The sequence below is a fragment of the Phalacrocorax aristotelis genome, chromosome 2 (assembly GCF_949628215.1).
Source record: "Phalacrocorax aristotelis chromosome 2, bGulAri2.1, whole genome shotgun sequence".
NCBI classification, from domain to species: Eukaryota; Metazoa; Chordata; class Aves; order Suliformes; family Phalacrocoracidae; genus Phalacrocorax; species Phalacrocorax aristotelis.
The window spans coordinates 125132733-125151279 of record NC_134277.1 but is presented as its reverse complement, the minus strand read 5'-3'; the positions used below and the strand labels follow the sequence as shown (position 1 = coordinate 125151279).

The 18547-nt window shown below is 38.2% G+C and overlaps 1 protein-coding gene across 1 annotated transcript in view; it reads right to left on the bottom strand.

Annotated features, from left to right (window-relative positions):
- The window catches only part of LOC142053409 (lipoxygenase homology domain-containing protein 1-like), a 178677-nt gene that overhangs the window by 71722 nt on the left and 88408 nt on the right, over positions 1 to 18547 (bottom strand). Inside the window, exons 27-32 of the mRNA XM_075085026.1 lie at positions 16958 to 17039; positions 14792 to 14847; positions 14605 to 14637; positions 8752 to 8921; positions 2350 to 2569; positions 884 to 1038 (exon numbers count right to left, since the gene is read on the bottom strand). Of these exons, the coding sequence (XP_074941127.1) occupies positions 884 to 1038; positions 2350 to 2569; positions 8752 to 8921; positions 14605 to 14637; positions 14792 to 14847; positions 16958 to 17039 (716 nt within the window). The remainder of the gene's footprint in view (positions 1 to 883; positions 1039 to 2349; positions 2570 to 8751; positions 8922 to 14604; positions 14638 to 14791; positions 14848 to 16957; positions 17040 to 18547) is intronic.

Sequence of the window (18547 nt, the reverse complement as noted above, 5' to 3'; positions counted from 1 at the left end):
AGAAGTACTTTCATATGACAAAAATATTGATTTTTTTTTTCTAACAATAGTCAGGATGCAACACCCAGATTGTAAGCAGAAATCATTAACTTTTTAAATTAAGACATTTTAGGAAATAAATCTGTGCATGAAGGTAAATTAAAATAATTATTGTAGAGTGCTATCTTCTGTATATAGGCATAGCCCTGAGACATACACCGAAATGGAATTTAGAAATTCTCTCAGTTTGTTACTGGTTCCACTTTTACCCTACCAAGTGCTGTGGTAATTGTCTAATGAAATAATTTCACAGAAATCTAAGACTCTTCTTGACAATGTACATCCTGCTAATGAGCTTTTTCAAACTTCAGTGTTCGGTGAATGAACCTCTCATAGGAAAGCCTAATACACAAGAGAAGAATTCTATTGTTACTGGTCATCTAGAAACACTGCTATTGTGTGCATTCTCTTCCCTAAGTGGAATTTTTGTCTCTTTTCTAAACTTTCTGACTAAACATTGGGTTAGTGTTTCATGTGGGACTGGAATTACAGAAAAATCACTGATTGCAATTTCTGTAACTTATTTCGAATCACTGATTTTTAATTCTTTGCTACCTGTGCTGTCCTACATTTGGAAAGGAAGACGTAGGACGCATGATCACAGAGGTTCCCCCCAGTAATCTGCTTTCTATGTGCTCATGTCAAGCCTTTATTATCACATGGGCATGTTCTTGCACAGGAGGGGAATAAGGCTGGCATTGGTCTACTGTGAATGTCTGGAAGATAAATTCTGTTTCCAAACTCTTGTCCATCTGTAGCAAGATATATTCTGAGCAGGCATTAAGTGACACTTAATGCAGTACTAACCCCTGCACATGTAAGACAGCATTTTTTGTGCCATTACCTTATTCCTTTGAAATTTTCTTCCTTTTGCTAAAGATGTATGAAGTTGCCTCACACCTGTGTCCCCTCTTTTGCCATAGAGGGTAATGAAAACATTTGCAAAAGTTTCTGCTCCCCAGCGATCGCCAATATGTACAGAGACAACATACTTATAGACTGTACAAAAAGAAAAAAAATGGTTAAATAAACCTGATTAAGTACAAGGTGTACCTATAAGAACACAGCAACACAGCGATTTAGTAAGACTACTGCATGTTTTTATTTCTGCAGCTTCCAAAAAATCTGCTGCACAGTGATTGAAATAGTCAGGTTACTCCTTATGAATCTGATCTCTTCATGCTAAGCTCAATAAAGACTTAGAAATTCAAAGCAAATTGGACAATTTAGACTTATGCAGCTTAGAGCTACTAATATCTAGACAAAATCTGCCCAGTTCTATTTTACTGTGCAACATCTGGAAGATAAGAACTCATGTGAGTTTGCTCAGGGACTGTTAGAAATTGTATTATCTTTGCAGTATATAATAACTATCACAGGTCAAAGAATAAGACATTATGTAAAATTTATGCAGATTAGAATAGCAGAGACAGCATAGCAACTGGATGCGTGACATGATATATAAGTATAAAAATTTACAAAATGCACTTATTAATTTAAGGCTCATGCAGGAACTATAAACTTTTCACCTCTGTAGTGCTCCTGTATAAATGCATTTCTACACAGTCTGGATTTTTTTCTGAGAAAGATCATTATATTGCATGTGTATTCATACTCATACAAAAAGAATAACCAACATTTTTCAAATGTCATTTTTAATGTACAGTCCTGCTGAGTTAACATTTAACTAACATAATGCTATAGTTCCTTTTAAGGTCGTGAATAGGTTTGAGGTATTCAGGGACCAGAACTTCTGGAATATTAATTTAGAAAAGCAGTCATGTCTCTAGTTCTATCTCATGTGTAACTGCCAGCTTTTCTGAACAAGTGTGGTACTTTTATACTCTTCACATTCCAAGCGCATCTCTGAATATACTCTGAAACTCTCAGCATGTCAAAAAATAGTCTTTAGAGAAAAACAAATAAAAAACTTTTTTGTACAATGAGGATTACTTCTGATACTTGTGTTAGTCACTAAAGCTATTATAAGCTCAGTAATCCAATAGTAAGCCTGCTACAAATCTTTTCCATGGCTTTGAACATGTGCTTTATCTTTAAAAAGTATAATTATACTGTTTTGCCCACTTAGAATCATACAGAAGATTTAGCAACTGTGAAACCCAATATGCGACCTAACTGAAAAATTAAAATTTCTTAAGTGGTCAGCATCTTTCCAGTGCATATAAGAAGGCAGTTGCAAGACAGCCACTGAAGATATCAAATTCAGACAAAGTGCTGTATTATATCTGTGGCATTGATTTATTTTCAGGAGGTTAGTTTACATTGTTTATATCTTCTCACTGTTTTTACCAGGTAAAGTTTTCTGGTCCTCATTGACTGCAGGGAATTCTTTCACCAGCTCCTTGTCTTCTCTGTTAAGAAAGAGCCAGCACTTACAGTCAAACTTCAGTTCTTGTTTTGTATGTAGCTCTTGTAAGTGAAAAGACTTCAAATGCCAGCCCTCAAAGCTTGGCACATCATCACAGCTGACCCGAATCTTGTATACATCTCCCAGATCTCCAGTCTCAACCTGCAACAAATATCATGAGGAAGAGCACACTGTCATGGCTGGTTCACTTACAGAGATTTTCCCAAACAGAGGAGAATTCCTAAACTTAACATTAACCAATGGAAAAGCTGAATCTGAGGCTGGGATAAGCGTGGTGAGGGAATCAGTCCTTCACTTTTTCATGGTATGATCATGGGTGCAATTATTTTCCCTGTTTTCCTCTGTTCCCTTATTATCATTGTGAGCATGGGTGAGTCAAGGTTAAAATTAAAAACATCTGTGCATTTAAGCTCTTTAGACAAAAGGTGAGATGTAAAACTGACCCTACTGGATACGGGGAGCATTAACTTACAATTATAGGTCCTGACACAAGCAGTCAAGTGAGTTACTAAAATTAATGATAATTACCATAAACCTAGAAAGTTTTGACTAAATTCTCATTGGCAAAATGATTAGGTTTAGAACATGAAATTACTTTACAACCAGTTCTTTAGAAAAGAGAAGGGATAGTTCTGCATATAAGTAAATCATTAATGTTACAGAAATAACTCTGTAGAACAGCACTTCCCTGTTTCCATACTACATATGGGAAATTCAATATCTGGTTGCTGATTGTGGGCTTCTGTGAGATCTGGTTAAACCATCCAGCCTCGGGCTGTGGGAACTGGGATGATCAAACTGCATCAAGCCCTCGTGATCTCCATAACATTAACCAATGCATGATAAGTCTTCTGAACACCAGAAAGGAGTGCTGCAACCTTTCACTGGGCATGTGCAAGAAAGACAGGTTGGGAAGTGATTTTTGAGTGAAACAAGACAGGTCTCCTATTTTGAAAAGGTAACAATTATATTTAAGGATCAAGACAGAAAATGTTGCCAGTGGCCTTGTTCTTCTCTCATATTGCTTTTTTTTCCCCCCAGACCAGTCACAAGATAAGCTTTGGTGACTGTTGCCAGGAAATAAATCCTTTGTGCACCCAATAGCATCACAGTAAGAAACTGAAGTTAGTCTTACACAATCATGCTCTGGGACCAGCAGAACCACCATCAGACTGGGTCCTAAGACAGAATACAGAGCTCCTAATAGATTAATTTATTCTGCTTCTCAACAGAGCCCTGCATCTGACAGCCCTTCACTGCTGACCTAGCTTGCTTAAAGCTAGTTCATGTGCCTCTGCACAGTGGACACACGTGTAGGAAAGTATCAGCTACCTTATTCTTATTTGGGAGGAACCATATAAAAAGTATGGTTTTGTCATTTTGGGAGAGAGTTAGCCACCCTCATTAATAACTGTTACACAGATAAGAAATAGTAAAACATCAGAGTATGAAGAGGAGCAGTTTATTGAAAATAAAGCAACCTGGCAAAATATTTTTACAAGAGCTTGAACTGTTTATGATGTATAACTTATGAAAAGAGGCCTATGGTAGGAAGGAGTTGTACTTGATGACTTAAAAGATCCCTTCCAGTCTGAATTTCTTAAGGTAAGTGTTACAAGTGGTTGCCATGCCACTCCTACAAAATTTCAGGATTCAAGGCATTATTCTTTAAGGACCAGGGAAGAAATCCTTCCCACTGACTATATAAGAGCACCAAGGCTGCAGGGAATCTCTCAGCTCATGAACTGTGACTCCACAGCACCCAGAACGGATACGCAGCAGTAGGTTTACACTGAAGAAGGGGGTGCCAGGTTTGGTCCTCTTTCTAAGCCTAGCCTGCCCTGCCTGTCTGTATGTCATCGTGCATACAGAACTTAAGGCTGTCCCAGACTACAATGCACATGTGGGGGGGTTATGCCTCTTGGATCTACCACATTCTCAAAGATTCCTCACTTGGTCTCCACCGTTGTGCCATGAAAAGGGAAACACTTGGGCAGAATTTCATGTCAGGAGTTTTTCATTCATGCTGTGTATGCTGCAAAGGATATCATTAGCTATGGTGAGCTGTGGTTTAATTCTCATAAAATATGCATTCACCTCATGTTAAACTTAACAGGAATTATTTGGGTTCATTGAGAAGATAGCGCACAGGTTCTTCACCCATCTAGACTACAGTTCCTTCACAGGCAACAAAATCATTGCTGCTTCTTTTTCAGAACCAGACTACTGACTTGTAAAATTACTGCCTGCAGATTTTCTTTCTTGTAGATGGACCTCATGACTGTATCACACAGCTACTCTAAATGCTGTGCACAGCTTATTTCATAAAGCTCTCTGGTCTGGAGTTGCAACATCACAGAACTTGGTTATTTTATATGACAGGGCAAGCTGTAGCTCACATTTTACTTTGTCTTCTGCTACTCAAATTTGCAATTCTCTGGGCTTCTAAATTGATCATAAAGACATGTGTTCTAATCCTTGTAGGAAATGCACAGATGAGATATATAGGAAAATATTTTCAGAATACAGGACAGACTATTTAAAAGCCACTATTTTCCCTTTTGTTGCTAGAATCACAATTTCAATTAATTTTATGACTGCCTTTAGACCAGCAGTCACTAGTAATCATACTCTCTATGACCTGTAGAATTAAACCATGCCAACTATTTTCAGCTGAGCGTATTGGATATTTCCCCCCTTTTCATGGGTTTGGCTTTTTCCCCCGCAGTTCTGGCCATCATTAGCTTTTCTGTTCGGCTCCATCACTGCAACTGAGCATTGCCATTACAACATTATTGTAATCCTTTTGTAAGCAATTTAATACAACCAGTTTCCCTTTGGAATATGGTATCCTATCTTTGATCCCATAAGTAGTTTTTGCCTCCATCGATGCCTATTAATTGATGTAACATGACCTTCAAAGTAGGGACAGACAAATAATCCATCATGAAGTATATAACCAGTGAATATCCTGGTTTTAAGTTTGCAGAATGTTTACAAGAGGACTCTTTGCCTTGTTTTTTATTCATTACTATAATTTACTAATTAATTTTTCCACATTTATTTCTTCTGAACAGTTTTATGTAACATTCAGTATTTGATATCTGAGCTGAGTTTGATGTGGTTTGTCATATACTAAACAACACAATATTTTTTCCATTACATGATTGAAGGAGCATAGCTCTTATAATCAAGAGGATGCTCTAGCAAAGCCACTGGAGTTTTGAAGCTCTCAGGGACAGCTAACTGATAAAGAGGACTGGAGGAATTTCATAATGTTTTAAATCTTTTCCTTTTTGACTTACACAGCGCTTCTCCAAAGACATCATGCCTAACATAGTCAGAGCTTTGTAAAATTTACTGTCTGGGTGCACATTTAAATTAAATTCTCTATCACTTCCCTGTTAAAAAAAAAATGCATAAATGATTCTAGTTAAAAGGGTGTGGTCAAAGCATCCCAAAATTCAGCCGAACAGCTTTCTGTCAGGAACTCCAGAAATCCTGCTACTTGCTGTTTGGAGCATCACCTCATACCTTGGAAAACACATGGAGCATTGCATTGTGCGATTTAAAATTTACTGTCACCCTCATAGTCCTTGACACAAAATACATTCTGTATTTGTTGTATATTTACAAACAGTCCTCCTTGCAGAGCTCTGTTGATCATTTCATACTACCTGTGCTAGTGCTTTGCAGAGTAGTTTTAGGGATCCCAATCCCATGATCTGTCAGTCGATGTATCTTTGCATTTTATGATTCTCTGGATAACAGAATGTGCACACTACACTGGGACTCTCCAAAGGCATGCTCTGACAAGCTTACTCTTTCCGTAACCAAGGAACACTGATGACTGAGAGAAAGATATACTTTACAAATTTACTCATTCCACATGAGATCAACAATTGATTTCTATCATTGCAGGCATATCAAGGAAAAAAATTCTACCACCGCACTGTCAGTTTACGTTCACTTTCCCAGTTAATTTTCAATGAGTTTGTTCACTGGAGATGGCATGTTTTCTTTCCATGCTATCTTCAATGTCAGAACTCCCAGGAGAGTCAGCAACATTGAGACATTCACCTATTTCTCTATTTATTTACTAGAACTAAGGTGTTCTAATTAAATTTATTCTTCTTTAAGCAGCTCACCCACTGTACTACAGTTGCCTGAGACCACTGAAACCCAACAACTGTATCTGATAGCATGCTGCTATTTTATCTCTTTTAACAATTTATTCTTTACTTTTTCTACATGCAATTAAACTACACCTGTTCTTTCATAGGAGTTGTTTAGAAATATTTTGGATCAAATAATCATTCTGAATACGATACACATCTGTGCATATATTTGTGTGAGAGCACCTGGAAAATCAGGAATTTACATGCCTTCCTGTCCTCAGTGGGTAATAAATGTGTCTCTGAGATCAAAATTAAGCCTACTGTTTCAAAGCAATATAAGCTGCTTATATCACATAACCTGTTGTTCTTTTTACTGCACTATATTACTAAGGACATTTGTCTAGGACCAGGATCTTGGAGGGGTTTAAAAGTTCATTTACTCCTGCTTGTTGGAAAGCTGAATTCACAGCTTGTCCTCCTTGTGATATGATGCTCATGCCTCCAGCCTGCTGCTACAGCGGGAGAACATGAGCAAAGCTTCTGCATTCTTCGGAATGGCCTTAGTAAGAGCGAAAAAAGGGAGAGTAAAAAGAAACTGGACTTATTAGCTGAACCACCTAGAGAAGATATGAAGGTATTTATGGAGACATCTGTGAATCCCCAAATGCTCCTTTACATCAGAACCACTATTCTGATTTCCTTAGAATGCCACAGAGACAAAATTTCATGCACAGTAAACAATGCTCACATAGAATTAACTTCCTCATACAAAGCAACAAAACAAGGACAAAAATAGCTAAGGGGAAAATATAGACACTAACCCAAAGCCAACCCAAAGCATGAACAAACATTTAGAAAGCCATTGGGGTGGAAGCCCAGTACGATGGATACAGTACTACGGTACCTAGGATAGTAGATTATGAGGGACAACCACGACTGACACATAACAGTACTAATTTATCCTAGCATGAAACTCAGTCATTGAAACTAGGCAATCTTAACAAGGAGTACATGTCATTCGGGAAATTACCAACAAGTTGGATGTAGCAGAGCTCTGCTTTATGGAATGATGCTTGCCAAAATTCAGCCAGCTGGTGTGGTTGCTCCATAGATTGTGTCTCTGTTGACCTCTTCAGTTTATGTCGATGGCTTAGGAAGCTCCTTTTGTTGCTCAGTGTGTTTCCTGACTGTTTTCAGAGAAGCAGCAGCTTTCTTGTCTTTAACAAGCGCCATTTATCTTTTCATTTACTGCCCATAAAGTTCCTGAATTGCTTTAGCTTGTTATTTAAATTAAAAATTCAGCTGGATTATGTCATTAGGACAAAGATTTGACAACATTTTCTAAATGTAGTTTTGCCATTGTTTTCAGAATATTTATTGCGGCCATGGAAAAGTATTTCTGACCTTTAAAAAACTACCTTGACTTGCAAGCTTTTTCTCTCATCTCACTGGCTAGAAGCTGCACTTCATGCCAATCAACAGAATTTGCAGTGACCTGACCTAGAAAGGCAGGACAGAATTTTAACACTAAACAGATGCCTCAGATGAATCCTCTCAAAGCAGCAAGATGCATGTCAGGTGTACAGGTAGTCAGAACTGTGTTAGGGCTGATTTTAATACTGGCCATGTATATGCTATTGCTTCAGGGTTCATCACACTTTGATATGCATGACTGCATTCTCCTGTGATGTATGATTATCTAGAAAAATCCTCTGTCTGCTGGCCTGAGAGACAGAAATGTTTTGGGGGAGAGTGGAGATGCTTTACAGAGACTGAAATAAAGGAAAGAAAACCCCATTTATGTCCTCTGGGAATACTGTCCAATCCTTCAGCTTCTGCATTCTCAAATAATTCTATATTGCCATTTGTATAAACTGCAACTCAGGAATCTTTAAAGAATTAGAAAAAAATGCAAGACAAACTGATGAATACAACAAATTACACAAAAGGAACCATTTTTCTCCATGATACATACATACAAAATTCAAAGAGAATGCTGTTGCTGTCTGTAGTAGAACAGGAGTACCAGCAGAAGATGGCCCAAGATCTAAAGTTACATCATTCCATCTTTGTAAATAAATGTGTCATTTGTACCAGCCGAACTAACATTCCATGTATATATATGTATGTGTGTATATATATATCTTTTGGTTAGAGAGGAATGTCATTATCAGCACTGCGTAGTACTGTATATTTATGACTTACAGTGAATTCATCTGTTGCTCTGGGTAGAAAGCACACGTATCCTGGGGTCTGTGGAGAAAGTAGAAGCTCATCACTTTTGCCCTTTGAGCCATAAATCACAAGGGTCCTTTTACACTCTTGTGGCTCTGGGGAATCTCCGTCTGTTTCAACCTGCACTCTCCACTGTTGTGCTAAACGAAATAAAAAAAGTCACATTTTTATTATCAATGGCAGAGAGTAATGCATGGTTTTGTTATTATTACAACAAAGAATTTAAAGATTAATGTGAACTTGTATCACATTTTATAAAAATAGACAAATAGACTTTACTTCTCTTGAAGATAATTATAACTTAAATAGGACTTCATAAACATAACACAACTGTTGAAGTGGGTTTGCAAGCAGAAATTAACACAGAAGCAGAAAAAGGAATATTTGGCTAGGTTTTTGCATTCTTTGTAAGAAAACAGTTGCCTTAATAGTAGTAATTAATTTATTAAATTTCCATTCTTAAAGTGTTCATTGTAACATGAAAAAGAAAACAAACATTTTGAAAGCCCTTTATGTGATCCATTTGTAAGAACTGCTGGCTAATACACAACTAGTAAAACAACAAAACTTAAACCTATTTTCTCAGATTTTTCTAACCTAATCGGTCACGTTCAGTCTTCTCCTTTGTCAGATCAAATAATTCATTAGGGTTGAAGTCAAAATTTGGGGGATTCCAAAGAAGTGTTTGCACTGACCTCAGCTCATGGCTTGGGCCTGGCAGAGATTCTTTTTGGTAGGTGACCTGGACTCATAACAATGTTTGAAGTCCAGAACTCAACCAAGAAGCTACAGAAAGCCATTCCAGGTATGAAAAAAATGCTGTGTCTCAGACAGTATAGATTACAAAGTTACTTAGCTGTTTGAATGTGAATCTTCCCCTGAATTCAAATAAATTCTTTGTAGAAAAGACACTTGATCCTGCATGGCAAAGGGAACTGAACAGTGGAAGGAAACCAAAAGCCTATGTTTAGACTGTGACTTGTAGTCTGATAACACGATAATGTGCTAACAGGATTAATATAAAGGAGAACTATTTTGTGATCATGTGTAAGCCTACAATTCAATGTGCTGACAAAATAAATCTTGGAATAGTTTAAGTTCGAAGTAATTGGATGTGATTCTTTTTCTCACAGTATGGTGTACTTTTTCATACCTTCTTTTATTCCTCCACTTGCTTGGAGATGGAGATATGGTAAAAACCTGATCTGGTTTCCTTGATTTATGATTTTCCCAATTTTCACATTGTTTTCTTTAGCTAATTCTGGTTTCCCCCTTATTATAGAAGCTTTTTTCTGCATTACATCTGACTGTTCCCTGCCTCCTTTGGGCTCAGCTACAAAACAGCAGGCAAATACCCATCTCACAGTCAGTCTGCTGAGTAACACTAGCTGAAAGGATGCTTCCATCTGAACTCCTTTTTGAGGTCATTTCCAGGAATGAGTCAGATGTAGTACATGGAAGACCCACACTTTGCCTAATGAGGAACTTTTGTTGTTTGATATATGTGCCAGCCTTGAATTTTATCTCCTTGTGCCAGGTTGGCATGTGGTACCCTTCAGGGTGTCACACTTGGTGAAGTCAAGCATCGTTTGAGCTTCTGCTGTTCCTGAGCACTCTGAGGGTTTATGAGCAGCTTCAAATTTTTACAGAGACTCCCAACATAGCCCTGAACCCCTTATCCTCTCCAACGATGTCCCAGGAACACAGTTGTGTTCCTCCCAGCAGAGAGGAAATTAAGATAATTTTGCATTACTGTGTTTCACAGGTAAGCTTTTTTTTTCTCTGTAATATCCCTCTGCTTCAGGAGAGAGCAAGCCCCAAGTTAAGAGAAAGCACAGATGCATAACAGCCTGTTCCTTGCTCAAAGAGGCAGCATGTTTAGAGAAGGTATTTCAGGCAAGGTGATTTATTTTAATTAATATCCATGACTGTGTTTTTAATTATTATTTCAGAAGAAAGGCTAAGACACCGGTTGGGAGTTTCCAGGAAATAAATCAGTGGTTAACAGATTTAAGGCCTCTTAGCATCTGCGACTGTTCTCCTACATTTACTTTTAATGCTTCTACAATTCAGTAACTGATCTAGCCCAGACTGACTGCATTTTCTGTCAGTTCAGCAAATTCATTTAACCTGCTCATGCCAGAATAAGAAAAAAATGTTTTGTCTGATACTTTATTCACTTAGACAGCTACTTGGTGAGGATGACTACACCAGACAGGAGACTGATACCTATTCTGTTCTGTCATTTCTATACCTCTTTTCAAGATATTCCAAAGTCCTCACTAAGTTCTGAAAATCAGATAGCTTGGCTTGAGTAGGTCCTCTTCTGTGTTTCATATGCATGGCCACATTAAAAAAAAGACTTTCCCCTGTGTTAACTTCCTTTCAGTGTCACTATTGTGTTGGTGTGTTATTGTATTTTTAGATTATGTACAAATCTATAGCCATTTTGTTTGAGACAATAGCATGATAATTGCTAAAATGAATGGTGGAGGGAAAACAGACTTCTGTTAAAAGAAAAAAAAATCATCTCACTGATGATACCAAGCTGTGAGGAGTGGCTGATACACCAGAAGGCTGTGCTGCCATCCAGCAAGACCTGGACAGGCTGGAGAGCTGGGCCCAGGGGAACCTCATGAAATTCAACAAAAGCAAGTGCAAGGTCCTGCACCTGGGGAGGAACAACCCCAAGCACCAGTACACGCTGGGGGCTGAACTACTGGAAAGCAGCTCTGTTGAGAAGGACCTGGCAGTGCTGGTGGACAACAAGCTGACCATGAGCCAGCACTGTGCCCTTGTGGCCAAGAAAGCCAACAATATCCTGGGCTGCATCAAAAGGAGTGTGGCCAGCAGGTCGAGGCAGGTTATCCTCCCCCTCTACTCTGCCCTAGTGAGGCCACATTTGGAGTACTGTGTCCAGTTCTGGGCCCCCCAGTTTAAGAAATACGGGGAACTGCTTGAGCAAGTCCAGCAGAGAGCTACCAAGATGCTCAGGGGATTGGAGCATCTCCCTTATGAGGAAAGGCTGAGAGACCTGGGTTTGTTTAGCCTGGAGAAGAGAAGACTGAGGGGGGGATTTCATCAATACCTATGAATATCTAAAGTGTATGTGTCAAGAGGATGGGGCCGGACTCTTTTCAGTGGTGCCCAATGACAGGACAAGGGGCAATGGGCACAAGTTGGAACACAGGAAGTTCCACCTCAATATGAGGAGAAACTTCTTTCCTGTGAGGGTGACAGAGGAGTGGAACAGCTGCCTGGGGAGGCTGTGGAGTCTCCTTCCCTGGAGACATTCAAACCCCACCTGGACACGTTCCTGTGCCCCCTGCTCTAAACGTCCCTGCTCAAGCAGGGGGGTTGGACGAGATGAACTCCAGAGGTCCCTACCCCTCCAACCCCTACCATTCTGTGATTCTGTGATTCTTTCTTTTCTAAAATAATACAGTCAAGGATCTGACTTCACATTACAGGGATGTATCCAGAGATATGCTAGAAGCAGGGGCTCTTTTCGTTCCAGAAAGCCTTTTAAACACTACTTTGAATGTGAAAGATGCTTGCAGCAAAACTGTGAAAATCAAACCTGCAATGACCTCTGCCTATAGCAAACTGGGCAAGGTAAAACATAAAGTCAACAATTTGTAATATAATTCAGAAAAGTGAAAAGGAAGGGTTTTTTTCTGGTTTGAAAATATGAACAATTCATATGTTTTCAGAGGATTGCCACCGTTGTTTTTACAATAAATTTTTCCAGGTTTTTTTTTACTCTGCTGGCTTTTTGTCTTAAGACCTAGAATGGCATTCAGTTTGCTAGATGTAGCAGCAGGTTGTTTACTTCCCAAGACTGTAGAAATTTGTGTTGCCTTGAGGCAGAGCAGTCAGTCTGCTTATTTTATTTTCTTAGGAAATTCCAGTTCCACCTGGCAATATATACTGTCATTGCTTTTTAGAAGCAGGACCGATCCATGTACAGTTCGGGAATTGTGATGATTCTTACCCCATTAGCAAATACTGGCAAGGTAGGGAATAATTTAAAAACAAAGGAGTCATAGAAGAATTTACTGCATGTTTTCTCTTTTATTATGAATTTTGTATATGAATTAATACCAACAACCTTGCACAACACAAGAAGAGACATCCTAGAAATATCTATTAACACCATTCATCCATGGTACTGTGTCATGATGGATTGACACAGAACTGAGTACAAGACACCTTTTCAAACCCCTTGTGATTGTTACCCTCCTATAAAGCTCAGCCTTTTCACTTGCAAGGTCTATGAGATAACCAGTAAAACACCACAAATTAAACTGTGAACAATCCTGAGATCAATACTGCTCATCATCTTTTTTACATAAGGCATAAAAGCACAATCATGCACCTATCTCAGTTCCTCACTGGAATGAGCTCCTGGGTAAAGAAAAGATGCTCAAGAGCAATTCCAGCTAAGCTGATACGTTGCTAATTGGCAGAATAGTTCCTGAAAATGTTTTTCTCCTTTATGTCTTCATTATTCAGAATGTCTGGTCTCAGCCTAGAATTCAGCATACATTCTCTGGGTCCTCCTGGACATCTCAACAGTGTGACATTTCACAAACTGGTTAAGAATAAGCCACTCTTTCTCCTCATAATCAATATATGGTGTCTGACTGCTCTTGACACACAGGCTCTCAGCAGTCTGTGCATCTGTGCCTGCTTATTATAACACAATAAAGAATGAAGCTACACTGGAAAAAAACCCTTAGATTAGTAGTAAAACATAGTCTATTTTCTGAACATAAGGTGAAATAGATATGGCTGCATCTCTGAACTGGGCACTTAGCAGAATGCAGAATCCAATTCCAAGTCATTCTTGTGAAAATCTATTTGTCTGTGGGAAAGGCTTGACTTACTTGAGTTAATCAGTCTTCTCTTGTCAAAGTTATGTTGCCATGGAACAATAAAGCTGTTGGCTAAACTGTTTGATTGAATGCAAATGATTTAATTTTCACTGAAACTGGAATTAGATCAAGACATCAGGATTCATCCTACAGAAGGCAAGCCACTGTTTCCAGAGCCAAATGCAAAAGTTACTTTTTTTGCTTTAGTGTCTCCCATACCATTCCCAGACACAGTTACACAGAACATGCATTTACAGTCAAATGTTCATGAAAATACTTGTGTCAGTCTGTTTCTCTTTTCTGGTTAGAGAGAAACAGAGATGGTATCTCAAATTTTAAATGCTTGGGAGGTGCTAGAGTATTACAGGGATGGGATTGTCTTTGTAGGCATAAAAACAGACAGGTGGATGGGTATTTTTTATTAAAATCTTTTTACTAATTCAAGCATGTTTAGTCAACTGAATGAGTAAACTACATTCAGCTTCACTAACGGATTTGAAGTTCAAGCCTGCATTATTTCTGGCTACTTTGGGAATACCCTGATGGATTTTGACCTGAAAATGCTTCCACTAACACTTCACAACACATTTTTCCACTTGATGATGTTTGCTAGGGGACCTGTTCCCATGTATTAAATGACAGTGACATTCGGATAAACAAAACAACACTAGGATCTCTTCTCAGAGGAGTTCCTGGCTGATTTCAGGACAGAATAGTAGAAATAGGAAGAAAATCAGAAATGGCTGATAAGCAGCATCTTTTCTCAATTGTTTATAAAGGCCTAGTCCTTTCTGTAGACCTCTGCCAGCCAATTTGTCTTCATTTTCTCTCATAGCTGAGAGTTTATGTGTATGATGAAGTCACTTGCTCATGTATTTGTCACTTAACACTGATTTGCAGATTAAATTCAAACAGCAAAGGCAATGGTGTAGAAAACAGCTCTTACCTTTAAGAAAAGCCTTTTTTAAATTGCCATCCTCTAAAATATGAACAGAAAAAAATATGTGAACAAGCTTTATTATCACTTTTCTTCTTAAGTTATGGACTTATTCAGGGGGGTTCTTCAGTAATAACTAGGCATTAGGTATATACTATATTGTTATATCACAAATTTTCTTTAACAAAATACTTACTATTGGCAGTTAGCTCCCTCTCAGTTTTCCCATCATCTTGATATTCATCTAACCACCTTTCATTGCAAAAACAAAAATAATAAGATTAATAACAATTATCAGTATATTACAAGCAATCTGACAATTACCTTCTCTCCACCAGTATTTTTCTTATACTTTTTTTATCAAATTATGCCTTGAAACTACCTCCTAGGCTGAATTTTCTTTTAGACTTTCATCACAGTTGGCCTTATTCATATTAGGAGAATTTGGCTTACTCTGCTCCAGGCAAATAGGAATTTTCGTAGTACCTATATGAAGTACTATAGTGCTATATGAACTACGTTATATGAAACACTAAGTATTTACAGGATCAGAGACTCAACTGTACATTTGGGGGAGGGGTATATAACCTGCAGTAGTTAGTTATAGTCATTGTACTTGATATATAACCTCTGCAAGTCTGGAATTTTCTAAAGCTTCTGTAGATCAGCAGCAATGAACTGAACTTGTCTTCTTATTTGCCTTTTATACTGATGAATTTAAGGATCTTTCCTGCAATAGCATTTAACTACAAACACACACCCATACTCCTTCTGTTGATCCCCCTTGCTGATATAACACTTTACAGCCTTTAACAATCTCACTTATTTAAAAATAAATAAATATGTGCTCACTATCAACTTCTTTCTGTTGGCTCCATGTTGATGTTGCATTTTTTTAAACCCAAGGATCCATAACATATTTCACTTCTTGTATATAACAAAACTCCATGAATAAATCTCATATGCATGAAGTGTAAACTCCACTGTATTTCAACCATTGTTGCAATAAATAGCTTGATTAACTTTTGTGAGCTATCTCCTCATTCCCACCTAAGAAACAAAAGATCACTAGCAGTTTCTAAAAATAAAATGTAAAATTTGACACGTTGGCAGCACGCTTACGCTGCAGGCAAACAAAAAAAATTACAGGACACCTCTAATTCTATGTATAATGTTTCTAACCTTTTCCTAAGAGCTCAATATTTTTTTCTTTTTTTGGACAAGGCAGTTTTATAGAAAGCCTGTGTCTTCATTAAGTATCCCTCCCTTTAAAGAAGTCTCATAAAATCTCATTGTAATTACAGAAACAAACATCTCATTCATCTACTCTTCCAACAACTATCTTTAATGCCCACCAAACCAATTAAAAAGCCTAAAGGAAAACGAAACCAAAAACCTGATCATTGGAATAATATTTCTGAAAGGAGTAAATGGTTCTTAGATAGCCATTTCCAGGTAGGATTCCTAGAGGAAGAGAGCTGTCTTTAATGAACCCCTAAAGATTTTCAAGACTTTAAGGCACAGTTCCCAGAAATCACATGGAAACAATTTCAGCCATGTAACCAAAACTCATAAATTCCAGAAACCACATACTACAGAATGTAATTAGTTGACTCTAAATTACAATTCTTCAAGTTATTTCTACTGCATTAAATATACTAATATAGAAATAACACACACAAATCCTGACTTTAATCTATTGGTTTATCTTATGTTTTTTCTCTGTTATAGCCATATGATTCAACTCAATGACTGCTAAAAGTTCAGGTTCCAGTTGTCTGAGGTAACAAAAAAAAATTGGAAAAATAGGCTGTTTAGTAATTGTTAGAAATGAGATGGTTGAGCATTTTCCAATTTTGCCCATGGCAGCAAAATTCTAGAGCTAGTAAGACAGACAAGTAGAGATTTACTAAATGAAAGGAAATACTGTAGCTCTCCTTTAGGAGAAAAATTAAAGGTCTTTCCAAAGATTTCCAGGATGTATATGTGGTTTTCAGTGACTGAGAAAGAGAAAATGAGCAAAAACAGTACAGTTAAATCTTTACACATAATACTTTCTAAAAGATGGAGAACTGAAAGCTTCCTTATTTTCATGTGGTCTCTGTATAATTTAGGTAAAAGAAAGATCAATGCACCTTTTCTCCCGTGCAACATTTAGTTTTGGACATTAAGCTATGACTCTTTCCTATACCAATACAGCAACTTTGTTGTTTGTTTCAACAACAAAATTTTGTATCCCTTTTATGTTGAAAAGCTCAGGCATTGTTCATATACCTAGGCTGCATGCACATGCCTGTTCTGCAATTTTTTTCCTTAGGTTGCTGGCAGTGTAACAAATTGTCTTTCTCCATGAATGGCATACCTATTACAGGGAAATACAACCTCCTGAGCTTTCTTTCCTTCTTTATGTTTGATGATGATCTTATCCAGGAACCATCCATTGCCTGTGTTGAAATGACAAAAGTTTATCATGTGAAATAATGCATTTTTAAAAATAAATCTAAAGAAAAAAGCCCAGATTATCTTTTTCCAGCAGAAACACAGGTCATATTAAGAGAGAGCTCAGCTAAATACTTAAGATAAATTAACAGAATGAAAGCTTTATTATTATGTGTCTCTTGGTACAATGTTAATTCTTCTCTGCCTTGCTCTGTTTTAATTTTAAGAAAGGTGGGGTTTTTTTTCTTGGAGACAAGTATATGCGTACATCTGTGAACTGCCAACACCATACACATCCCAGCCTACATCTTCTGATTCCTCGTGATCAGGCACAAGGATGTTTGGACAAATCTCTTTATGCAGTTAACTGAAATCTGTGGAAAGCTGGAAATTTTGGTCCTCTATGAGTGAAGTTGTTTTGCATATATAAGAGAATTCAGTAACAAATCATTAAGACTACTGCTTTCATTTGCAAATGGAGTGGGGCTGCAGCCTTGGAGGGGCTTTGTATGTCTAGGTGCCAGTAACTGGGAAAAATGAGGATCCAGGGATCCAGGCCAGCAACTGGACAGACTGAGTGTCTAAGGCCATTTACTGGAGGCTTTATAGTTCCAAATGGTGTATATATGTATATATTTGCCATTGATGGACTGTTGTTCTGATCAGCTAAGGAGGGCAGCAGGATAAGGCCATCGGTTGTGTTTGTGTTTGTGTGAGTGCTGAGTTCTTGTCTGTGTTGATCTGTGTGGCCATCCATATGCATCCACATATGTGTTTTATAAATGTGTTTGTGTGCGTACCTACAGGGAACACATACTCAGCCTTGCTACTAGTGGGACCGTGGGCATGCAGCTGTGCAGCCTGACTTCTGTCAGGCTACTGAATTCACCCTCTCCCTAACAGCAGTAACCACTGCTACCTCCACGCTGATCTCTCAGATCACTTCCAATAACCATCCTAGTGACTGGTAGAGTTCTCCTGCAAAGCCCTTTTCAAATATCCTGTTCTCACTGTGTCTGCACCACTCACAACTTGTCATATTGCTTATGAGGTTTTGCCTGACTCATACCATTATTTATCAGCACATTGTAGCAAAACAGCATGAAGGATGTTTTGGTCAGAAGCAGACAACTGCCCTATTTATTTACATGCTCTGCCTCCCAGGCTGCATCTGAGCCTGGAAGTCCCTAGAAGGCAGCAGTCTCTGCCCCATAGGGAGGGCTTGCCCAGGCAGTGCATGGAGCAGAATGGCATTTCCCCTTCAAGACTTCAGGGCAAGGGCACATTAGGATGCTCTGCAAGCTTCTTCTGTCACCTTCCTATACCTCAGATGCTCTTTCATTGGAAGGATCCTACTAGCCTGGCCAAGATCCACTTGCTAGTCACTTTGAAACAGGCTAAAAAAGATGAAAGGCACTGCTTGTGTAAATGTACAGGAATGTATGGAAGGTTTCTATGGAGGAGGTTCTTCCAGTGGATAAGACACATCATCTAATGACTCACACGTGACCAA